Source organism: Macrobrachium nipponense, chromosome 1 (genome assembly GCF_015104395.2).
Source record: "Macrobrachium nipponense isolate FS-2020 chromosome 1, ASM1510439v2, whole genome shotgun sequence".
In the NCBI taxonomy this organism is placed as follows: Eukaryota; Metazoa; Arthropoda; class Malacostraca; order Decapoda; family Palaemonidae; genus Macrobrachium; species Macrobrachium nipponense.
In genome coordinates this window covers 144,621,186-144,647,286 of record NC_087200.1, presented here as the reverse complement: position 1 = coordinate 144,647,286, position 26,101 = coordinate 144,621,186, and the positions used below count along the sequence as shown (strand labels likewise).

At 44.0% G+C, this 26,101-nt stretch overlaps 1 protein-coding gene across 2 annotated transcripts in view; it reads right to left on the bottom strand.

Moving 5' to 3' along the window:
• The window catches only part of LOC135219711 (PAT complex subunit CCDC47-like), a 224,664-nt gene that overhangs the window by 85,451 nt on the left and 113,112 nt on the right, over window positions 1–26,101 (bottom strand). For both annotated transcript variants that reach the window (XM_064256697.1, XM_064256696.1), the window contains exon 5: window positions 5,706–5,830. In XM_064256697.1, the coding sequence (XP_064112767.1) occupies window positions 5,706–5,830 (125 nt within the window). The remainder of the gene's footprint in view (window positions 1–5,705; window positions 5,831–26,101) is intronic.

Below are 26,101 nucleotides of genomic sequence, written 5' to 3'. Positions count from 1 at the left end.
GCGAGCATCATCCCTACATAATAAGTAAGGTTACCAAGAGGGGAGATCGCTACAGAGGCGGCAGAGCCAAAGATGGCCTCTGCAAAAGTATTTTTGGGGAAATGAGTGTGAACAGTGTGTTGAATGGGTAACCATACTTATTCTTTAGCTAAAGGGTTGGCTTGATTGTATTTTGAATATTTATTTCAAAGATGTTCTATTTCCTTTGACCTTTTGATTTGATTTATGATCTTTGCTTATCGATATGTTCCCCTGTCTTTTTATAGGCGGTTCTGAGACAAAGGGGAACTGAATATGATGACTTAATTGATATGGGAACTTAACTAATGTTTCGTGGCATTACTGTACTATGACTATGCCTATTTTTGTGACTTAGATAATGTTGGTTATTGTAGTAGAAATATGGAGTGGGTTATTTGAGTTCAACATTTCATTTAATCATTTTGTTAAGAACCTGAGTTATTTAGTTTATGCCTTGCTCTTAAATACTAAATGTATTTTTGTAAGTTCACAAGTCTGATTTAATGGCCTTAGGTAATGGGGGGAGAGAGAGAGGGGGGGGGGGGGGGGGGGGGGGGGGGGGGGGGGGGAGGAGAAGAGAGGGGGGGGGGGGGAGGGGGGGGGGGGGGGGGGGGGGGGGGGGGGGAGAGAGAGAGAGGGGGGGGGGAGATGGAGAGGGGGGGGGGGGGAGGGGGGGGGGGAGAGAGAGAGAGATAGAGAGAGAGAGAGAGGTACACCCAAAGAGGGGAGAGACGCGAGGAGCGAGAGAGAGAGAGAGAGGGGAGAGAGGAGAGAGAGACGAGGAGAGAGAGAGAGAGAGAGAGAGAGAGAGAGAGAGAGAGAGATGCCAGTGCCTTAGACGCACAACTATTACTACCAGACCCTTTTAAGAAGTACCGAGATTAGAATCTTGGTAAAATATATATATACAAATACAGTAGCCTAACTTGCATTATACCCTATACTACATATATAGTATAGTAATTTATTATTATAAGACAATTCTGGAGATTCAATGCATTCTATGATATATCAAAAATGGACACGAAACAGGACTCAGATTCGGACTGACATCGGAATAATTGAGCGATGTTAGGTTGCTGTTGGCTACATATAACTATGAAATAAAAATATAATGAATACGCATCTTTTCCATATTTCTTTTAAAAAGTTATACATTATTGTATGCAATAATATTGTATGTAGTATATCCTCATATTATTGTATCATAAAATACCAAACAAAGCGGTCAATGTTTTGGTTTGGATATCAGCTGATGGTGAGTACGAGTTTATTTTACCATACTATTTAACTCAATTTGGAGTGAATTATCTTGCTTCTATTTAGCATAAAAGAATATCTAGAGAGACTACTTATATGATGTGTTTTCAGGTCGAAATATGAATTTAATATGTTTCGTTGTGAACTGGATAATTTTTTTCGTTAACAGATTGCATTGTGGGCATGTTTATATGGGTAAAAAAAATTATGTGATTCTGTTCGCTATTTTCACATGATTTCATCGTAGTATGTGCTTTACTGTTACGTTATTTATCTTTTATAGGCATGAAAACAACAATAAAATGTGTTCTTTCAAGACCTGAAGTTTTATTAAAATTATTCTCTCTTAATTTCATCTACAGTTGTGTTTGATGGCATAAGTTTACAGAAGTTTTATCCTTGTTGTTGATGCATGATAATAGTAATTAGCAGCTAGAAAAGTGTTCTCAGCTTCAGCTACAACTTGGTTTAAATTTAACAGTATGTTTCTTTGCTGATCTTTTTATCTACAGTGAATACACTTCTATTCTCCATAACGTCATATATAACATAACTACGGTAATTGTTTACTATCGTACGATAGTTGAAATACAAGCCAAATGGATGTTGTTGTTATCCAATTCAGTTGTACTTGGCAAAAAAGTTGTTTCTCGTTCGACTGTTCATGGCTTGACACATTTACGCAACAGGTATAACTTTAAAACCATACTTTCATCATTCTCTTTGGCTGTTTTTTAACTTATTTAAATAGAAGATGGGATAAAGTTAGGCAATGGTAATTTGGTCTCTCTTGCTCCCTGATTGTACGCTCTTGCCTGCACCTGTTACGAGCGAAATTTTAAAATATTTTCAAAATATTGTTGAATCAGTATTAATTGCGAAAGGGACATTAGTCCTGTGACCTAGGCTGGGACAAACAGGGAGGTCCTGTCGAAACCAAACTCCTCAACAGCCTACCAGGCTACGATCTTCTTGACTGTTTCTGGGCAGGGGGAGGAGGAGGAGCCGGACATCTCCGAGGACGAGACTCGGACTTAGAAAGCCTGGTGCACTAACCTGTCCTTGGTGTTAGCCCGGCGCCAGTCTATCGCATCTTCCAGCTCGGTCTAAGGGAACAAAAATCGAGACTCCAACAGATCCCCATTTCTCACTGCCAGCAAGGACTCAGGGTCAACTGATCTTTCCATCCTGGATAAAGTCGCGTCTCTTCTAATCAGAAGGTTAACCCATAAATTAACACTGAGGTGAGCCTTATACGAAAACACCTTACCTCCAGACTGCAACAAACTGACAAGAGAGGACGAATTCACTAACCCTTCTGGGGACCTGTCAGAAGCTATCTTGGCAATGACCATAGACCAGAAGTCCAGCCAAGAAGCTGTCTGCAACATGGAGGCTGCCGCAGATTCCAATGCTGAGACATCCTGTGGAGACAAGGATGGAGCCAGTGACCTCACCTGCTCCAAAGTCATTCCTAGCTTTAGATGAATGACGCCTGGGTTATGATGACGCAACATCAAAAAGGCAGTTTGTAGCATAATACTTCCTACGCCTCATGGGTAGTAGCTTGGCAGAGAACCTAGAACAAGCGAATCATCCCGATCTGAAGCAGAGGCGTTAACCTTATGCAAGACTGACTGGACGTGTACAGACAAGGGAAGTTGAAATGATGATTTGGGATCCTGCGTAACTCCCAGCAAGGCTTCCAAGCAGGAAGGAGTGTAAGACGACCGAGCCTGAGTCCTACTCTCCAAATTGTTGAATCCACAAATGCGATTGAAAACTTCTGAAAAGGAAGACAAAAACTCTTGCGTGTCTCCCTCCTCCTGCTCCGGCAACAGAGACCAACCATGAGAAGGGTGTGGAGGTTCATCTAAAGCCCATTCCTCATTTAAATTAACGGAAGAACCAGCAGCCAAACAGCCTGAAACACCAACTAACCTGTCTGGGCTAGATCCAAGTGCCGACTCCCACGACAAACCAACTACAACACTAGGAACATCACTATGCATTCTCCCAACAGATAACTATTAAACGTGGCTGTGAACGGGCACGGGCGTGGCAGATGTACAAATGTGAGTTTGAGAGGAATCCCAAACACTTGAGATCGAAAGAGAATCTCTCTGAGTCGAACTCCTGGAAGCACTAGGGAGAGGGGCAGGCAAACACTCCTGCTGCACCAACTCCACGCTCACAACCTTCGACCTCTTGACAGGTGCCTTGAGATCCTTACGGCGATGAATAGGCACTGGAGAAGTGGGAGCGCCTGCAACATGTGTACGGATGGGGGAGGTTGCAACACACTCGCCACTTGATGCAGAGGACGAAGCAGCCACTGCAGATCGCACATGGGAAGATACACTAGCACTCTCCAAAACATGGGCGTGTGGGCGTGTTGCTCCTCCCTCGCAGGTGAAGAAAGGGCAAGGTCCTTAGTCTTCCAACGCTTGATACACCAATGAGGCGGAGATGGGGGAGGAGAGGAAGACAGCACTGGCTCCTTATCCAATCTCTTCGCAGGAGGCGGGGGCGATGCAACACGCTTCCTTCCAGTCCTCCCAGCCGACATGGCAGCCAACTTATCTTCCAAAACAGAGTTCAATCTCTTAGGAACTGCCGGGCATAAAGCCTCAGACAGATCAGCAAGAGAAGGCTCCGATGACATGGAGGAAAGATGCAGCGAACTGGATGGCCGAGATGTCGTTACGACAACAAACGATGACGACACAGATGAGCGAGGCAGCGCAGTGGAGACGACTGGGAGTGACGTTATCGATGGAAGTGACGCCTTGAGTGCCGATGACTTCACAGCTTCCCCTCAATCTGAACAGAATGCAGACGCCACTGGCAGAGGGATACAAAATGACTGACCCCATGACGTCACTAGCGGGGCTGACGCCACGGCTTCCCTCTCACTCAAAGAAGTGGCAACAGTCACTGGCTAAGCAATAGAAAATGGCTTACCTTGGCTACCCACGAAGACGAGGCCAGGAGGAGGGGGGAGGGCCTAGACAGCATGAGGAGGGGGTTAGCAAGCATCCATGAAGTGCACCAGCAAACCCTCTAAGGACGAAGGACCTCATAGCCTGAGCATCTTCCAAATCGCCGCCATCTTGGTTGCCTCCGACTCTGGAATAAAAGACTATGATGAAAAAACACCTCCTCCCTCTAAGGAATCAAATTAACTTCCGAAGAAGAAAGGACAACATTACAAAAATTAGCCTGAGGACCTCCCAATACTTCCAACGACGAATATACGGAAGAAAAGGAAGGGGACAAACGCACACTACTATGGGGTGTGAATGCAGCAGGAGACGAAGCATCAGGAAGGGGAGAAAAAAAAAAACCCTTCCACAAAGGAAGAGTAGAAACCCTACGATGCTCTCTCTTGCTATAAAACAACATCCACTGTTCCTTAGGCAACGCACGGCATTCTGCGCAAGGATTCGTTGTTGTACAAACATTAGAGCGACACCTACTACAAGTGATGTGGGGGTCGGTCGCAGCCGAAGCCAAAAAACGAGAACACGGAAAACCTGGAGTTCCGGGGCACATACGTTGACGAGGCTGAGAAGGAGCAGAAGAAGCCATAATAACAGCCACAGACATACACACACTAAACACAATTGAAACAGGCAATGAACCGGGTAAAGGCTGAGAGAGGTCAACCACATCTCTCGCCCATGCGGTTAAGAAAAGACTGACGCGGTGGCATAGATGTGTGTTTCTTGACCACTCTTTACCCAATATACACACGCATTGCCAGATCTCACAAGATTCCTTGCTTTCATCTAAGATTTAACTGGATCCAGCTGGGCGCTAAAAATTATCCTATTGTTAAAACCGAAGGTTTGTTCGTGTATGAACAACTAGTAGCTATGTAATTACTGGTAAGTCACTTATACACAATTAAATAAATCATAACTGTCAAAGGGCCCTCCACAAAACTTTTTGTATCAATCATGGCTAAAGCAAAATCCTGGGAAATAAACAGAGTTGAGAACAACAGTACCTCACAAAAAATGAGATAGCTGGCTGATACATATCTAAGAATCTAGGGAAGATGCCGTAATACTTCTTTCTAGCAGACTCCTGTCTGTCATAACAAAAGATGGAAGGTCTAGGAATCTCCCAGATGATATTAGACATAAAATGTACATATATGACTGAGAAGATTGTTGAAACAACCCTATGCTGAAATGACCAAGCAGTGACAAAATACATGTAAAATAAAAATGAATAAAAACCTACCCAAATCATACAATGGCCATAAAGTGAATGTTTGTGATGCAGTAAGCATTATCTAAATTTCTATTGTCCACTGAGCAATTCAACTTTTGGATAACAAAAGCTGTACAGTACAAGGCTCTATGGTGGAAGTAAAATCAATGTAAATGAAACAGACAGCTACGAACATACGATACCTTAATGAACTTGAGTTCCACGAGCATCCCTTCCATGGAAGTACGGCCAGAACACCAAAGTGTGTAAACATTTTCTGACTCCTTTTGAAGCCCTTTGTTTTCTGCAGCCTGCTTACTGTCATCACCTGAAAAATTTCTTCAGATATAAATTCTGTTATCCAAACTGAAAAGGAACATGCATATCCATCCTTGTATGCTAAACCTAAATTTAGTGAAAGCAAGCATCTTGAATAAACTTATGGTCAGTTTAACAATGGATGAACTGCATTTAAAGCTGTACCAACAGCTAAATTTCCTCAACTCCTACAACAAAACTAAAAACCATAAAACAAAAGCAGACCTCCTTATTAGAAAGCAATGGGATGCATTCAGAGTACTAAAGAATAACAACAATCATAAAGATTAATTTTTCCTTTGTATGTGACAAAGTATCTGTTGTATAAGTGCCACACACTTGGAGGGTGGCATCATCATCATCATGAATGTTTTTACACCAGCTTTCTCCTTTAAAGGTTTACAAAAGAAGTAAGTTCTCCAGTCTTCCTAGCCAAGCATTCTGCCTAAACTCTTAGTCTGCCTAGATCTCCGTCAATCCACTTTCCACTGATTTCTTAAGTCTTCCTATAGGCTGTCCTGCTACTTCCATATTTATTGCTTTTCTGATTAACTGAACCTAACCTTTTCATCAAATGGAATGGAACATAGAATTTTAACCAAAAGGAACCTATGAGGTCATTCAGCACTGAAAGGGAAACTGAAAGTAGAAAGGTTTGAAAGGAGTAACACGAGAAAACCCTCACACTTGGACTAAGAAACAATTATTAGGAGAGGGTGGATGGCAAGATGGAAGAAAGAGAATATAAATGGAGGTACAGTAAAAAGAATGAATGGGTTTACAGCTAGGAACTGAAGGGAAGCTGCAAAGAACCTTAAGTAATGCCTACAGTGATAACACTACCCTCCTCTCATGTCCCAACCATTTCAATCATTGAGACCTCCCTCCTTTCAGCGTGCTAATACCATACCCATTTGCCAATTCCTCATTTGTAAAAAAAATCCTCCTGCTGTACTTCAGGTATGAAACTTAACATTCCAAGGACACACTCCAAGGATGCACGCTCTCTCTCTCTCTCTCTCTCTCTCTCTCTCTCTCTCTCTCTCTCTCTCTCTCTCTCTCTCTCTCATATACATTTTGACCCTAAAAATCTGATTCCAAGTTTGTTTTATAATCTTGAACACCTCTCATGATACCATCTGTTTCATTTGGTACAGATAGTACAGGGTTCACCACCCAAACCATTTTCAACTACAACCACATGGCCACTTTCTTTACTGTACATTCTTCTTTGCTTCTTTTTCCACTCACCATGAGTTTTATTTGGCTTACAGTTATTTTCAGTGATCCACTTTCCATTCCACTCTTTTATTTTTTAACTTTTCATCACCTGTTCCTCAGATTCTGTTATTTATGCTAGTCACCTGCATAAAGCAGCTCCCAAGGCCTCCTGTTTGCACCTCTTGTAGCTTCTTTCAATAAAAAAAAGGACAATAAGGCACTCAGCATTGACTTGGAGAACACATACATTTATCTATCTAATTCTTCTGATATACATGCAACTTTCTTCAACTAGATCTAGTGTTATGTCAGAATAACATTACTAGCCTCATGAGTCTTTCTGTTAATTTCTGCCTTTGTAATTCCCATTTACAGTAATTGTTTCAGTACTATGGCAAATGCCTTTTCAAGCCTAACTGACTAGTGTTGATTTATAACAATATTTCTGTCTTTCCTCCAGCACCTTTTCCAATGCTCAAGCATTACTATTCCTCGCTATTTCCACATAGTATATCAATTTTACTTAGCCTATTCTTTCTCGAGAAGCTTAACGAAATGTAAACATTGCATTCACTACTGAACCGATTTTCTTGGTAATGAAATAAATAAAAAGTAAATCGGTCTTACTTTACATGGCTTGTATAATAATTCCCCTTCACATACTAACTCTTTACTGAAGTATCTCTAAGAAAGAAGACAGAAGACAAGCATAGAAAAAGAAAATTACATATGGTTTTATACTTGCGAAATTTTTCACATTTTTACGCTTATATGTCTGAAAAAAAAGGAACATGGGTTCTTGGTTACACCGTTTTTTTCACTTACCATTGTAATAAACAACAGCATCAGAGCCTAGAATGTATTTCATGATTATTGCCCAGAAGCGCAAAGGAAAATGACATACCCTAACTTCCCTTCCAAGAGTTGTCACACTTGATACCATGAGTGAGTGTTGCCATGTAATTCTTCTTCCTATATTTCAGAGTAAGATTTCAATAGTTTCCAAACATGACAATTTCTTAAGGTAAAATGTATTTTTCTTAACTATACAAACGCGAGGTTCTTTATATTTAGAATTGCTTATAGCGATGCTCGAACACGGCTGTTAAAACTCTTGAACAAGGTGGTTAGACAGTAACTACCGTCTGTTATGCTGGGAGACCTGCCTGCCCAGATGTCAAGATTCCACTTTGCCTTTCGATCCAGGTTTCAGATTGAGGGGCAGCATGAAGTGGGCCTAATGTGTAAAGGACCTCTGGTTTGTATCGTTAGGAAAAATTGAATTTTTATAATAAAATTAATATTAATAATACCTGTATAATTTATGTAGCCCTAAATCCACAAAATTGCACCAAAAGTTACCACATTGGCAACTCTGTTACCTCCTATTCTGTCCACCAGTATTATTAATATGTTATTGTTATAATACAATTAAGTTTGTTCATACTTACCTGGCAGATATATATATACTGTATTTTCTGAAGTCCGACAGAATTTAAAAATTCGCGGCACACGCAGTGGGCGGCCAGGTGGTAGTACCCATTCCCGCCGTGGGAGGCGGATATCAGGAACTATTCCCATTTTCTATTCATATTTTATCAGTGCCACTGTCTCCTGAGGGGAGGTGGGTGGGCACTTTAATTATATATATCTGCCAGGTAAGTATGAACAAACTTAATTGTATGGATAACAATAACATTTTGTTCATGAAACTTACCTGACAGATATATATATAGCTGAATCCCACCTTCGGATGGTGGGAAGAGACAGAATAGGATTTTTTTGGGAAACTTAAATTAAGTAGATGATATACATCTTAGTTCCTCACCTGTTAGCATAGCCGACTTCGTGATTACTGTCACCAAAATCTGCTTCTGCGTTACTAGAGTTGCCAGCGAGGTAGAGACCTGTAATGCTGGTGCGCTCTAAATGATCTATCAACGGGGGCGTGACCACAATGTGACTAGACCATATGACCATACTTCTGAGGGCAATGAAGCTAAAACCACCACCTGACCTAACCTATCAAAGTTAGTTCCATAACTTCTAGGCTAAAGAAAAGGAACGCGCCTCAAGCGACCAACCCTTCAAAGTTAAAAGCACACCTATCCCTTTCTATAGGAATAGGATTCGTGTTGCTTCCTGACCCCCAATAATATATCTACGGATAGTATGGTCCTAGCGACTTACGGATCTGAAATGTCGTCTTCACATCCCGTCGGGAGTGTGAAGCGAACACAGAGTTGCTTCGCTAAAGCGTGGCACTCAGGATGTTACTGAGTGTCACGCTCTGTTGAAATGCTTCCGAGGCCGCGCCCTCACCTCTTGAGCATTCATATTAAGAAAAAATCTCAAATCTTTATGCAAACATAATGAATGAGACCTCTTAAAAGAACTCCCTGGCTATAATGCCAGGGTGTTCTTGGACATGAACCAGTCTGGTCTTTTTACGGAACACCGCAGATTGTCGGGAGCGTGAAGCGAACACAGAGTTGCTTCGCTAAAGCGTGGCACTCAGGATGTTACTGAGTGTCATGCTCTGTTGAAATGCTTCCGAGGAAAACCGCGCCCTCTACCTCTTGAGCATTCATATTAAGAAAAAATCTCAAATCTTTATGCAAACACAAAATGAATGAGACCTCTTAAAAGAACTCCTTGGCTATAAGCCAGGGTGTTTTTGGACATGAACCAGTCTGGTCTTTTTATGGAACACCGCAGATTGTCCGTTGACCTTGACTTTCTATAGTTTTATCAAGATAAAACTTGAGAGACCCTACAGGGCACAGGACTCTCTAATGCCCTTGCCCAATAATTTGTGCCATACCCTTGGTCTCCAAGCCTTCGGGTCAAGGGTTAGACAGGTTTTCGTTCTTATCAAGAACGGAATGCTTAGAGGACAGACCGCATTATGTCCTTTAAAGCCAAAACCTCTGATGATGGCTAAAACCTCACTAACACTCTTTGTCGTGGCTAGAGCGGTTACAATATTAGCCTTTCTGGTCACGTGTATTAAGTTCGCAGAAAGGATAGGTTCGAATTGCTTTTTGGCATCAGAAACTCAGACTACGTCTAAGTTCCATGCCGGAACCTTTGATCCAGAGAATTTTAAGATCTCCACGACCTCAAAGATCGTGAAGCTTTGTTGTTTGACAGAACCGAATCTCTGAGCCTAGAGGCCGTCAACAACATATTTGCATATTCTACAATAGTTAGGACTTCTAGCTTATCTCATACTTCAGACGGAAAGATAGAACCATAAGGAACTTCACAGAGGTCGAGGTGGAGGAACAGTCATTTCCCTTCACTATCTCCAGAAACGGCCTCCTCCGATTGAACACTGAAAATAGGCAGCACTGCTTTGCCTTGGCCAAGAGGCTGCCATTACTCTTGAAGATCTTATCGCTCTGTACCGTTGAAGACGAAGGTAGATATTGAATGCAACCTACGTCTTCACAGACAAATCGAGAGAAGGATTCTAAGATTCTGAAACCTGTGCCTACAAATGACTGAAAACGCTAACGCTATTCATTGCTGTCCGGTGAGAAGTCGTAGTTGCAATGAAAGCGGGCGTTCTTCAGTAATGAAAACACAGGGGAAAGCTGCCTGAAGAACTGCTTCTTATGGGCTGAACATTTGGAAGTAGAGCTGTCAGGTCGGAGAGTAGGCGATGTCTTTTGACATATCTGTTAATTCGGGTTGAACAATGAACAATTGTACACCTACGAATATGAGATATTTTAAAGACAAACCCAGATGTCTGCAAAATCATTCGCATTATCGCAGTGCGATGCAGCGGGAGACTTGTACAGACTTCTGTTACCGTGCGTTAAACAGAAAGATGAAAGAGTCTAAGAGATATCTCTGTTGAAAATTCTCGCAATATCGAAGGCGATGGAATCTATCGTCACAGCAGTAGATGGTCCTTCATAATTGCGAGAAACCCCGTTAATCAGAGACCTAAGTCCATGATTGTTGGGCAGAGATACGGTTCGGTAGTCAATCAAAGCAGGAGAGAGAGAGAGACATAACCAACCGTGCATCTCGGAGGCCCAGCTGATACTGAGCTGCTATCAGGCAGTTCAATACGCAGTAGCTGAGCTTGAGCGCCCGCTGACTCGTCATCCGAGTTGCCAGGTAATCCATATTCCACAAAGGAATGAGTTCGGCTAGAAACCACCGAGCTAAAAGATATGCTCGAGCAATTATATTTAGGCGAAACGAATTTCGGTAAATAAATAAAAGTTGAAATGGTGTTGTCGTGACAAAACCATAAAAGTATATAAAATTGAAACAAACTCCTGGGAGGTTGCAGGCAACCCAGAGTTGCAGTTCAATTAGAATACTTCTCGTCTAAGTCGCAATCTGTAGAATAACTAGGAAATGCGCCTACCCCTCGGACAATTCAACTGCTTAGTAGAATCATGTCGCAAGGTTAATATACGTAGTATATTTATAGGATTCTGAACAAACGATCTCCATCCTAAATTCTTTCCTTCAAGAAAACAAAATAAGGATTGGAGATCGACCACCTTCGATCTCTATCAAAGAGAGTGAAGGAGAAGTCTTCCTCGAAGGAAAGCTTCAATGAACAGAATACTAACTGCCTGAGTTGCCAGCTACTCCCTTTACGAAGGAATAGGTATGATATTATCGAGCAAAAGGAAACTCTCAAGCAGGCCTATTTAAACGAAACAGAATTCGCTAAAAACAGAAGCTGAGTCGGTGTTGTCGTAACAATACCTGCAGAGTTGTTCTTACTCCGAAAACTCTTGGAAGGTTGAAGGGAGTGTCAAATAAATACATTAGAACAACAGTTCTTTCGGCTTCTATCCGCAGAGGTAAATACGATATGCGTATATGACTTGACCCATGCGTTAGCAAAATGACGCAAAGATAAACTACGTAAGTATTGTAGTAATTTGAACATCGAATTCTCTACTACATCTTTCCTCGACGAGGAAGAGAGAAAGAAAGGAAAACGACTGTCCCACGCTCTAATGAATGAGGCTTTTTAAAAGAACTACTTGACTCTTTACCAGACTCTTTTCCAAGAAAAGGGAGTAATATTCGAATAGAGATCATCAAGAGAGAACCGAGGATCGAAAAGGACCGTTCAATGTTCTTATGATATTGGACATAAGACTTCCCTCTTGAGCATTCATGGATCTAGTCTACAAGTCCTTTTTCTTACCTCCCCGGATGAGCCTCTGAAAATGAATGAGAGCTCTTCCGAAATTTGTTAACGAGTTTATCCGCTTAAACGATAAAAAACGTTAAAATCTATGTCAATGAGAACTACCCCATTTATGAGGGGTCCCCCACTTAAATGACAAAACGTTTAATATCTTGACAATGGGGAAAACGTCCTTACTTGACAAAACTATTAGCACTTTGCTAATAGGGGAAACCCTTTAACATGACCGAAAGTCACCCAGGAATCCGAGTATATAATCTTCCCGATTCTCAGAGAAATCGATGAAGCGGAAAGAGGGATCGAAGAAAAAATTCGGGTATGTTTCTCCGCTAACTCCGAATCCTTTTTTGTAAAGGAATGTCCTGTGGAGAGTCCTGAAAAAACCTCGTCTTGACGAGCGTTTATAAAGCGTCAAGCGTCCTAAAAAACGTCGTGAACAGCAAATAAGACGCCTTTACTCTCGCAAAACGCGTCCCTGCCGAGCTTCCACCGAAGCGTCCTGGCGAATGTCCACAAAAGCGTCCTCATAAGCGTCCTGCTGAGCGTCCTCAAAAGCGTCCTGCTGAGCGTCCTCAAAAGCGTCCTGCCGAGCGTCCTCAAAAGCGTCCTGCTGAGCGTCCTCAAAACGTCCTGCTTAGCTACGAGCGTGTCTGAGCAGAGAACACCAAGTCTTCTGAACGACGTTTCAGAGAGGAACTCGTTGAGCGCCCTGATGCATGCAAGGCCCGCCAAGAGGCGTCCTGCGAGCGACCTTTCCAACATCTCAATGGTTTACGACGAACCTTCGCTTTTGCATATGACGCTGAATATTTTCAAGGGACGTCCTCATGCGAGTCTCCATGGAGAGCCGCACACTGCTCCTGAAGTGTGTGAACACTAAAGGAAGACGTATGGCTTTCGTCTTCAAGACGGGCCTTAAAGACCTTCATACCTTCTTACAAAGACAGTGCGACAACTTGCGTCTTAGTAATGCAAAAGACCATCTCCAGAAACGCACTCAGCAAAGGAACGCAGAGCGTCCAAAAGACACCCTCGCAAGGTGCTTGCCGAGCGTTCTGGAGAATGTCTCCACTATAGGACGTCGAGCACCTCCAAAAGCTTCTTCACGTCTAAATTGTCCTTCTTATGCCGAACCAGAGACATAAGTTGTTTGACTGTGCAAAGCAGCTTGCCGGGACGTCAACTTATCAGCTTGCTTTTTTCGAAGAAAGCGAACGTTACATAACGTATACGGAGCGCCATTAGGAGAGGAGACGAATACTGAGTTACTCCTCCAAAAGGTGGAATCTAGAATGTCCTTGATTACCAAATCCTTTTGGAATGCTAGCGAGGTTGAAACAGCTCTAACTTCATGAGCGTTCACGTCGCAGGAGGCTCAAATCACTCTTCTGGCAAGATGAATGAGCCTCCTTAATATTTCCCTTAGGAAAAGAGCCAGTGCATTCTTCGAAAAGGGTAAATGTGGTCTCTTCCTGAGCACCATACATTACCCGAAGGACCTCTTACTTCCTTCATCTATGTAAATATAACTCGAGAGCCCTGACAGGGCACAGGACTCTTTCATCCTCTCGTGACGAGAGAGAGAGGACGTGAAGCGTCCTCTTCTCTAAAGCTTCTTTAGGGGGCGCGAGTCCTTCCGAGAGCTCCAACCCCTGTGTGGGGATGACGCCTCGGAGGACGAGAAGCAATCCTTCAAGATTCGTGCACGTGCTCGATCTTCGGCAGCCTGGGAAGCGACAACAGGACCTGCCGAAAGGAAGCCAGATCAGCATGAAAAACCCGTAACCTTCCTTCGGCTTTTGACATGCCCTCTCCCTGGTTTCCTGGGAGTCCGACAGAGGTCTAGGCCTAGAGGCGTTATGGGGCCGATCTGACGTTCCCTCCTAACGAGAGAGAGGACGTGAAGCGTCCTTTTCTCTAAAGCTTCTTAGAGGGCGCGAGTCCTTCGAGAGCTCCAACCCTTGCGCGGAGGACGCCTCGGAGGACGAGAAGCAATCCTTCAAGATTCGTGCACGTGCACGATCTTTTAGCAGCCTGGGAAGCATCAACAGGTTCTGCCGAAGGGACGCCAGATCGGTGGGGAGCCCCCGTAACCCTCTTGCGGCTTTCGACATGCCCTCTCCCAGAGTCCTGGGAGTCCGACAGAGGTCCAGGCCTAGAGGCATTATGGGGCCGATCTGACGCCCCCTCCACAACACAAGGGGCACTACACTTCACAACACTGATTGGAGAGCGAGCACTTTAGCCTAAGATTACTTGATGTAATCCTCTAGCAGACACTTCTTCTAGGCCCGTAAGCCATACCACAGGGTTAGGCAAAATAAAATCTACAGGAGGTTAAAAGGTTCATTATTTCTAACTTCTGTTTACCTTTCTATAGTTTTATCAAGATAATGTGGAGGAAACTCCTGATTCTAAACACGCTCTAAAATGCGTACATGAATCCTCCTTCTTCCGTAATCAGTCACACATTACACTAATTACATTGAACTTATGCAAAGAAAACATGTAAACGTCATAAATACTAAGCGAGTGTCTACCGAAAGTTCCGGTAGCCTCACCTTACCATGCAGACAACAAAGTCTGAAACTAGGCTAACTAGCTTCAGACATCAAATGCAATGAAAAAATTTACGATAGTGTATGCCTAGCCACAAATCCATTAATAATCGAAAGAATAATTAGGATACTTAAGCGGCTAATGAAGTTTTAAACAAAATCCTAGGCGGAGGTCTGTAAACAGTTGTTTACCGACCGGCGACAGAAAAAATATGAATAGAAAATGGGAATAGTTCCTGATATCCGCCTCCCACGGCGGGAATGGGTACTACCACCTGGCCGCCCACTGCGTGTGCCGCGAATTTTTAAATTCTGTCGGACTTCAGAAAATACAGCTATATATATATCTGTCAGGTAAGTTCATGAACAAAATTAAATTTATTATAAAAATTCCATATCAATTAACACTGTGGCAGAATCAATGCTAAGCAACAATAAAAAAATAAAAATAAATAAAAAGCAAATCTTCCCACAGTTACTTTAACCGTACTACTTGATGACTTCATCAAGCACTAAAACTACCGGCGACACCTACATTCTCATGAATGTCTGGCGCCGAGAGAGAAGCAGGTTATTGGCAACTCTCACCCGAAGGATGAGTGCCTAGACTGTCTGGGCAAGTCAAAGCTAAGCAAACATTGGGGGTGTACCAACGCAAACCAACATCGCCAGCAGCGATATTGTCTCATGAGCGACTCCTGACTCGAACTTTTCAGGCGCCAAGTGAAAGGAGCATGGAGAGAAAAGCAACTCAGTCCCAGAGGATGAGTGCCCGACGTCCAAACTGGTCTTATGTTAAGCGATCACTGGAGGGTGTAACAACGCAACCGATTTTGTCAACAAGAAACTCGAGCTACTGAATGTCGCCTGATCTCGTGTGAGTGTCAGACTCTGAGAAAACAGGTGAGACAATGAGTAGATGGTGAGCGAGTCACTAAACGACAGCAGATGACCCATCGACTAATTTCCTTTCCAGACAGACAAGGGGAGAAACGTGAGTCGTCAAAGCAGCCAGTCCTTATGTCATCAACAACAACTGTAAATACCTAATTGCCTAGTTCCCACTATAACTAAACCAAAAACTGTCCAAAAAGTTATAATGCAAAAAACAAAGAATACAAATACAACAAAATAAGATACGGGTAGCGAACAAGTGTTAAAACAGGAAAACTCCCTAAGTCTCCTGTCTGACAACCTGTCCTGCCTTTACGAACAGGTCCAAAGAACAAGGTCGCCTAGAACTAGAGATACAACCCTCAAATAAAAGACACAAAAACGGAATTAGAACGTCAAGTCGCCTCATAAAAGCTACCGATGTAGCGACTGCTCTAATACCGAGTGCTCTTCGCGCCTGGCCTACACGGGCAACAGAACCGCCAGTTTTAACAATAAGATCTCTGCGGAAAAAGGCTACACCATTGTTTGACATAAGTCTCTTGACATTTCAGGGTGAAACAAACAGATGATGGGGACGACCCTGAATGTTCTTTGTGTGATGTAAATAGCATGAGAGAGCCCTAACAGGTCAAAGAACTAATTCCTCATTCAAATTACCGACAAAGTCAACTAGTGACTTCAGAACGAAAGACTTGGGTAATGGGATTATCAGACGTTTCGGTCTTTGGGACAAATTCAGGAAGGAATAACAAAATCATCTCTCATCCAGATTTGGCAACAAGAAAAGTGTGTGCTTGCAGTTCACCCACCCTCTTGGCTGCCACCAGAGAGACAAGGAAAAGTGTCTTAGAAGAGAGGTCCCTTAAATCGGCCATATTCAAAGGCACAAACGGAGGGAACCTCAAGGCTTGAAGGACTTTATTAACGTCCCACGTCAGAGGAGACAACCACGGACTGGGTCGAGATATGGGAAAAGACTGAATTAAGTCTCTAATGACAAAAGAAGAAGAGATTTCAGGGAGCCTCACCTTAAAAACATAAGAAACATCAAACTGTAACCCTTAATACACTAAGATGACAGGCCCGTCATGATGTAAATGACCTAAAAACTCCGCTATTTTCGGTAAGGAATGTCTAGAAATTGAATGGCACTGAGACCTACACCACTGTCTGAAAACTGACCATTCTGCTTGATAAATTGCTCTAGTTGACTACCGTCTGGCAAGAGCCAACTGTCGAGCCACTCTGGAGGAAAACCCTTCCTGCTTGGATAATCTCCTGATAGTCTCCAGGTATGAAGATGAAGCATGTGGAGCCTCTGATGGAACCGATATAAATGATGATGTTTGAAAAGATCTGGTCTCTCTGGCAGATGAAGGGGGGGGCTCCACTGGTGCTTCCAGTAGGTCAGGAAACCACTCCTTCTGCAGCCAGAAGGGGGCGATCAGGGCGAGATCCAGACGCTTGGTCACTCTCACTTTATTGAGGCCTGCCCTCAACAGAGCAGGCAGAGGAAAAGCATATGGTCAAAGGTTCTCCCAGTCCTGCAATAGAGCGTAGGTCCCATCACTCTGAGGAGTGGTAAGGGGCAAAGATGATCTGGCACCGAAAATTCAATGTGGTGGCAAACAGATCGACTGTGACAAGCCACTTCTTTCTGAGGCTGTCAAAGAGTCCCTGGCAAATAGTCCATTCCAACCCTTAAATTTCGTTCGGTCTCAACAAGGCGTTGGCTAAGACGTGATGACCCGGGATAAACTGAGGGACAAATGTAATCCTCCTGTCTTCTGCCCAACATAGGATTGATCAAGCTGTGTACCTCCCTGGTTTCTTAGGTACGGCTGCTGTGGTGTTGTTGACAAAGATTGCTACTTCCGCCTCCAAAAGCTGATCCTGAAATGAAAGAAGGCCTGGGAACACTGCCCTTAGTTTCCTCCAATTTATTGACATGATCCTCTCCTCCTCTGACCAAAGGCCCGAAGTGACTTCGGAGCCCAGATGCATGCCCCAACCTTGATCCAAAGTGTCTGACCAAAACATTAGGACTGGCAGAACTGAAAGAGGAGACGTCCCTGACTCATGGTGGTCAAGTTGCATCCAACAACGGAGATCCTTCCGACATTGTGAAGAGGAGACAACTATTGTGTCCTTGGGCACGAATTCCCATGACTGGCGAAGGGTCGATTGAAGGGACCTCATTCTGAGACAGCCTCCGGGAACCAGTTGAATAAGGATGACGAATGGCCCAGGAGAGTCCTCCAAATAGAGACTGGCTGTGTTATAGAGGACAGAAATTCTTCAGCCAGACTTAGAAGTAAGGATGTCCCCAAGTATTGATATCGGTATCGGTGAATTTCTGGACGATACCAGCCGATACTTTTCTCACTAGTATAGGATTTTAAAATCCTTCTAGGCTTCCTCAAATGTCTATATTAACAAAGCCCAACAAACTAGAACCTTTCATAATCTAAATAAATGAGTCTGTTAACTGTTTCTAGCCAATATATAAATTAAAACTCAGAATAAAAGTACAGTGGTTCCCAGGTATTCACGGGGGGTTCGTTCCAGAACACCCCTCCCCCTCTGAATAGTTAAAACCCACAAATGGTTGGAACCCCTATGAAAATGCTTAAAACCTCCTATTTTGTTAGTTAAACTTCAAGAAAAACCCCCCAAAAAATTTTACCTGCATTATTGTAATAGTTTTATCACAAAAAGTGCATTTTTATGATGAAATTGATGAAAAAAAACAGGAATTTGTGGATATTTCTCATAGAAAAATACCTTGAATGGGCAAATTTTCCATGAATTATGTAGGGAAATGTTCTCGAGAGAAATCCGTGAATGTGCGAGTCCGCGAATCCAGAGAACGCATATATATTAGTGATTTCAGATCTTGTCACCCTATGAATTTGAGTAAGCACTACGTACCTAAATTGTTAAAAGTCTTCTAATGGTAGCCATAATATAAGCCAAACTATATCTAGGTAATAAAGGGATTAAATACTCAATGTTCTTTTTCAATAAAATTTATATAACCTTTCATGAAACTTTTGAACCTTTAACCCTTTTACGCCGAAGTGGTAAAAAAAAAATTGTCTCCCGTGTGCCGGAGGTGTTTCAGAGTGAGCGCGGAAGCGGAAAAAATATTTTTTTCAAAAAATCACAGCACGCTTAGTTTTCAAGATTAAGAGTTCATTTTTGGCTCCATTTTTTGTCATTGGCTGAAGTTTAGTATGCAACCATCAGAAATGATAAAAATTATCATTATCATATATAAATAATGCGATATATGATAGTGCAAAAACGAATTCATATATAATTGTATTCAAATCGCGCTGTGCGCAAAACGGTTTTAAAGGTAACAAGTTACTTTATTTTGTTGTAATGTACACTAAATTGCGATCATTTTGGTTTTTAATATAAAACATTGTAAAACGATAAAAAAAACCAACACAGAGAAAATATTATCACAAAATAATGCATGATTCGTAACGCTGGCGGACGTAAAACAAAATATTTTTTTTCAAAAAATTCACCATAAATCTAAAATATTGTCTAGAGACTTCCAATTTCTTTCAAAATGAGACAAATGATTGAATATTACTATACTGTAAGAATATTAGCTTACAAATGCAGTTTTCTACCATATCTGACGAGTTAAAATTGACCGAATGTCGAATTTTTTTATATATATATTTTTTTATATGCAATTATATGCAATTATTTTGGAAATAAGAAAAGCTACAACTTTCAAATATTTTTATTTTTGTTTTATTTGAAAGACTCCTAAATGTTGATACTACCGGTAGGGATGAGTGCATTGCAGATTTAAACGAGGCCCTGGAGGTACAAGAAGAAGACATTAGTGCAGAAGAGGTGAAAGAGGCCTTAAAATCTGTAAAAAATGAAAAACTGCTGGGCGTGTGCGGGATAACTGCAGAGATGCTAAAAGCAGGAGGACGAAGGATGATAGAGGCATTAAGAGTTGTTTTTAGCATAGTTGGAGAACAGAGGTGGTACCAAGTGATTGGAAAAAGGCAATTATGATACCAATATATAAAAATAAGGGAAGCAAAAGGGAGTGTGGTAACTATCGGGGCATAAGTTTACTGTCAGTCCCAGGGAAGATATTCATGAGAGTAATACTTAACAGAATAAGACCTATAGTAGAAGAGAAACTTAGAGAACAGCAGTGTGGTTTTAGAAGTGGAAGGTCAACAGTGGATCAAATTTTCACCTTAAGACAGATAATTGAGAAGAGATGGGAGTATGCAAAGCCAATATTCTGTGCTTTTATAGACTTGGAGAAAGCGTATGATTCAGTATGGAGAGATGGAATGTGGAGAGTGGCAGAACACTATGGTATACCACTGAAAGTGATAAGGATACTAAAGAACTGGTACCAAGGAGTGTGCAGCTGTGTACAGCTGGATGGACAGCAAAGTGAATGGTTCCCAGTTGAGTGGGCTAAGACAGGGATGTGTTATGTCACCCACCTTGTTTAATGTATATATATTGACCATATAAATGAGAAGAGTGATGGAGGAAATGAAAACAGAGGGGCTAGTATTGGTGGAGAAGTTTTTATGGATTTGGACTTTGCTGTATGATGTTGCGTTGGTTGCTGATACGTGGCTGGTGCTGGTAGGTATGGTAATGAGGATGGAGACAGAGACACAGAATTTTGGCTTGAACATCAGCACAAAGAAGAGCGAGATCATTGTGAGTAAGGATGATGATTGGGTGCACATGGAGGATATGACAATCAGAGGACAGGAACTCAAGCAAGTTGAGAAGTTCGTTTACTTGGGAAGTGTGGTAACAGCAGACGGGAGGCAAATTGAAGATATACAAAGAAGAAAACTAGGAGCACATGAGCTTTTGAGGGTTCTGAGAAAAAAACGTTTGGTCGAGGCATGAAATCAGCTTGAGAACTAAGATTGAGAATATTCAATGCAGTAGTACTACCAGTCCTGATGTATGGCTCGTCCACCTGGGCACTGACCAGAACAGAGGAGAAAAGGTTGGATGCTTTTGAGATGAAGCGCTGAGAAGAATACTTGGCATTAAATGGGATGATTATGTTAGAAATGAAGACATCAGGGTGAGATTGAGGCAAAGGCCAGTCAGTACAGGTTGAAGAGGGGAAGGCTGAAATGGTTTGGACATGTTGAGAGGATGGAAGAGAATAGAGACCCAGGAGAGCACTGAGAGCAGTACAATAGGAAGAAGACCGCTGGGAGACCAAGAACGAGGTGGATAGACATAATTGTCAGGGATCTGAGATGAAATCCAAAAACTTAGAGGAAGCGAGGGAAATGGCTCGGGATAGAGACAGATGGAGAGAAACTGTATCAGCCTTATGCCCACTGCCAGTGGCGCGGGGGAAGATAAATCTAAATAAATCTTATTCTACATGAAATTGCGCACATATATAAAACTATGAAATGCCTAATATGAAACGGAGCAAATATTCCGAAAAATGGGACTTACGCATTTCGGACGATTTGTGGTGGAGAATCCGCGCGCGGAGGGAAGGAAAGTTTTTTTTTTTAAATTCACCATAAATTTAAATATTGTGCTAGAGACTTCAAATTTGTTTCACGATGAAGATAAATGACTGAATATTACTAAGACTGTAAGAGTTTTATCTTACAATTGCATTTCTGGGCTCAGCTCGTGTCGGCCTATGAAAGTATCCTTAATATCATTCTTTCTAGGTAAAATTAGCCTAAAATTACCAGAGAAAAACAAAATTAAGAAAATGTCAGTAAAACTGACTCGCTCACTCTTAAAAAGAAGTGTCGGTATGATATAGGGGCGAGTGTGGAACACTACCACGAGACAAACACCAATTAGAACTTCCCTATCAGAATCCCCCCAAGAGAGAGCTGATACCAACGGGCGATGCAGCCACTACTACTACTACTAGAGGACGCCACGGACAGCAGCGCCCCTAGCGGTCATCCTTAATTTTTAGCGCCAGCGACAAGTCGCCATTTTCTTGTGCTAGTGCTTTCTTGCAATTTATTCGTACTATCTACAATGGAACGCTCTGCAATTGCCACGGCTAAGTTAAGTAACTCATAAGTAACATTTTACCGTATTTTTGTCTTCCGGTACCAGTATTTTCCTCTTAATAGGTCATATACGGTTCCCCGGTTGTCTCGTGGCGGCCATGCCGCCTCGTAAGAATTCCCGGTCCTCCATACTGGGACTTCTTATGCTTATGGGCTTACTTTATCACATTCATTGTTTTACATCGAGTTTTAGCTAGTTCAGCCCTCCTACCATTCTCTTAGCTTGGTATTTAGGGCTATTATTATTTCCGGCCCAGCATCCCAGCTCTTGCTCTACATCGGCTATCGCTGGCTCCGAGTAGGCTCCTGTTTCTTGGAACAGTCTGCCTCCTCCTGGGCTTCTTTCTCTTTTACTAAAAGTGTCTCTTCCACCTTTCGATGTATTTTTATTATTTAGGGTGTTAGGCTAGCCTAGGTGCTTGTTCCATGTATTGGTACAGCTTGGTTCACGTGGCCCTACCACGGTTGTGTTGCTCGCGGCCTAGGCCACTTGCGGTCACGTGTCCCATAGCACCTTACCCTGCCCCTTCCCTCCCTCTCTGATATAGGGAGGAGCTGGGGGACCCCTTGGTTGTTATGACAACCTCATCGCCTTCTCTCACTCTCTCGGAGGTGACCAGGGGGTCCCCCCAGCGGGGGGTATAGGGCGACCACTATGAGGTACCGGGTCTCCATGCGGGTAGTTGGTGAGGCGGGGAGGAGTAGGCCATCCCTCCCCCCTTTTCTCGCTCCCGCCGTGTTTCGCCGGGACCTTCCTCCCCCCCTCCCCATTGCTCAGCCACCTCCCTCACGATACGTAAGGAGCCTTCCGTCGCAGCCGGGGCACCTTTGGTTATAGGTTATTGGCTCCGCTAGCGGGCAGGGTGGGCGCTACGAGTGGTCGGTTGCTTGCCTACTATATCCTTATATCTCTCCCCCGCTATCGGAAGGGAGCTTACCCTTACCTACGCACTCTTCTAGTAGACGGGCGGAGAGAAGTTGTTTTAATTTTGTTAATTTAAGGATATATACCCTAATTATAAGATATTTTACAATGAATTGTGTGTTATTATATTATTTTATCAACCATCCCCGCCATTTTCCGTCGTGGTTTCCATTACCACCACTCCTAGTTGGTTGATTCTTGTGCCTCCGCCATTGGCGGAGCCATAGCCTATCTTCCAACCTGGTTACCACACGTATTTTGGCGAGGCTCTGGTTTTATCTAACTTTATCGCTCCGGCACCAGCGGAGCATATGTTAGGCTGTAAGTGTTTACTCGGTACTCATGTACTTTTTCACTTACAGGCTACCAACTGCCAGGTCCCAGCCTGTAATGCGACGCTCTACGACCCCTGTGGACATGACGAGTGCAGGTCTCACGCCCCGTGTGCCACGTCGTTCAATGAGACGATCGTCTGGCACCCCGAAGCCTGCGCCATATGCTACGACCTGGTCGGTCAGCTGGGAGATGGGGTAAGTCCATTATAGGCTTACTTATGATTTTACTAACAACTTCTAGTCGTAAGTTTGTTAACCCCGTTCCACAATTGGTAGCTAATCTCACCTTTCTTTCAGGCTAGCGGTGTGAGGGAAGTCGCCCTCGCCACCCTGAAAGCGTGGGTGGGCGGCTTTGGAAAAAACGCCGCCAAGGGCCAGCCCTACATTTTGGATAGGAAGCTGGCCATCCAGATCTTCCCCGCGGGCAAGTCGACGGGTTACGTCGACCCCTTGTCCGCTGCCCCACTGATAGCCTCCATCCAGCAAGACCTCCAGCAATCGTTTGGGGTCGTAGCCTCCCAGGATCGGTCCGTCCGGACGTCGCTGCCCTGGACCTGAACCTTGAGCCAATGGCGGTAGTTAGCGAGGATTTGTTGGTTGAGGTAGGTATGTCGGGCGCCCAAGGTCTTTCCTTGGGCGCTCCTGGATCTTCTCCTGTCCCCTCTTCTTCCGCTTCTTTCCAAGGCTTTGCGGGATCCGAGATCCCTATTCGCCCTCCCGCTCTCTCTGTACCTCCTAAGGAGAAGGGAAAGAGAGAACCGAAGACCTTATCTAAGTCGACTTCTAGGAAGTCGTCTTCGTCTTCTTCGGCTAGGAAGTCGTCGACTTCCTATGCCGATGCGGTGAAGGCAAAGCCGGGCTCTTCCCAGTCGAAGAGCTCCAGAAGCAAGGCTTCGAAGGAGAAGGCTCGCGCTACCACCGAGTCACTGCCTTCTCCCGCCTCCGCTGCCTCCTCTCCGGCTATGCCGGCAGGGGTAGCAAGCAACCAGCACCTGCGGTTCCCTCTACTGTCTCACCAGGGGTGATGGAACAGGTGGGGGTGCTGGTAGGTTCCCAAATCTCAGCATTGGGAACGCGTTTCGAGCAGATGTTCGCGCAATTATCGAACAGTCTGTCTCAAACTGGACAGTCAATCCAGGACCTCTCTAATAGAATGAGAGAGAATGAGGACCGAGTGGCTGGGCTAACTCAGGCTCCTCCCCCAGTCTCCCCTGCATCTAGCACGGGGATTCTTCAACTTCCACCTTATGACTCCTTGCCAGCTTTCTCTATGGAGAATCCATGGAGAGTAGCGGCCTACGCTCCATTTAAGGACGGAATGATTTCTATCCCGGAGTGTGGTACTCGAAGGATTGAGGACTTCGAGTTCTACCCTCCGGGTCTGACGCAGCCTTTCATCGGGTATGCTAGGCTGACGCCAACGGCTCTCACGAGAGAGGACAAAATCTCGAAGGAGTCAGTTCTTTACAGTAGAGATCACGCCCAGCGAGAATGGGTTCACTGCCTTGAGGACTGGGAGTGTACTAACACTAAACTCCAGGCCTACAAGAGTCCCTTCACTATTTTCGCGACGGAAGAGGAGGTCTCTCTTCCGTTCGCAACGAAATTGGTGGAGAAGTCTCTTCAGGCAGTCCTCAAGGATGAGCCCATTCCACAGTTGAGGGAGGCGGAGTCTACTTCTCCACTCTTCCCCGCCTTCGGAGAGTTGTGGGAAAACCTGCCAGCTACATTCACGCTGGGTAAACTCAAGCCGGACTGCGCCATGGACCAGTTCGGTGAGAAATTACCTAGGCTGCCGGATTCCCTAATCCAGGCAGAGTTCGATGCGCGAACTAGGTTTGGCAGATCCCTCAATTCTCTCATCATTACTGAAATGGCTGCTCTTTCCTACGCTACGGAACCGCTGTTCAAGATTCTGGCGAAATCTCAATTTCAGACGGTTCTGTCGGACGCTTTTGACTTCTTCCAGGCTAGGAGGAACTGCCGGAAGCATGTCCTACAAGAGTGCACAATCAGGCATGAGCCTAATAGACTCTTGGCTGCAAGCATGTGGGGAGCGGATCTCTTCCCAGAGTCCGCAGTGAACGAGGTCCACCACGAAGCTGCTAGACTCAACCAGAGCCTTAGAGCTAGGTGGGGTATTTCCTCTAAGAGGAAACAGGAATCCGTTCCACATGCTGGCAAGAAACCAAAGAAGGCTGGTAAGAGGTTCCAGCCTTATAAAAAAACAAAAAAATCCAACATCAGCAGCAATTTGTGCAGGCAGTCCAGTTACCCAACAGGGACAACCTTCCACCTCTAAACAGAACCAACCTTTCCTCTGGTGCCCCAGCAATCTCAACCATCACTTCCTACGCTATCTCCCGCCGGCCTTTCAACCTGCTTTATGAGGCTCCCAAGGCTACTCTCAACCCCGAGAGGTAGGGGCGAGAGGTTACTTTCGTCAGCGTGGCGCAGGAAGGGGGCACCGAGGAAGAGACAGTTCAGCAGAGGAGGGTCGTGGGTGGCCAACCCCCCGCCCATCAGCAATGAGGCTCCCCAGGTAGGAGGGAGGCTGTTTCCTCTTCCGCCACAGGTGGGGGTTCAGCAATTGGGCACAGAGCATAGTGTCCAAAGGATTAGGCTGGAGTTGGATCAAAGATCCCCTCCAATCAAATCATTTCATCAGGTACCGTCAAAGGAATTGATAGATTACGCGGAAGAACTCCTTCAGAAAGGAGCTATTGCGAGAGTCAAACATCTAAAATTTCAAGGGCGCTTATTCAGCGTGCCAAAGAAAGGCTCAACAAAAAGAAGGGTAATCTTAGACTTGTCAAAGCTAAACTCTTTCATTCGCTGCGACAAGTTCAAGATGCTTACCCTCTCGCAAGTAAGGACCTTACTTCCGCGTGGAGCCGTCACATGCTCCATCGATCTTAGACGCATACTATCATATCCCTATAGCCAGGCACTTCCGCCCATTCCTAGGATTCAGGCTAGGAAATCAGACATTCTCATTCAAAGTGATGCCCTTCGGTCTGGAATGTAGCCCCCAGGGTATTCACAAAGATAGCAGAAGTGGTTGTACA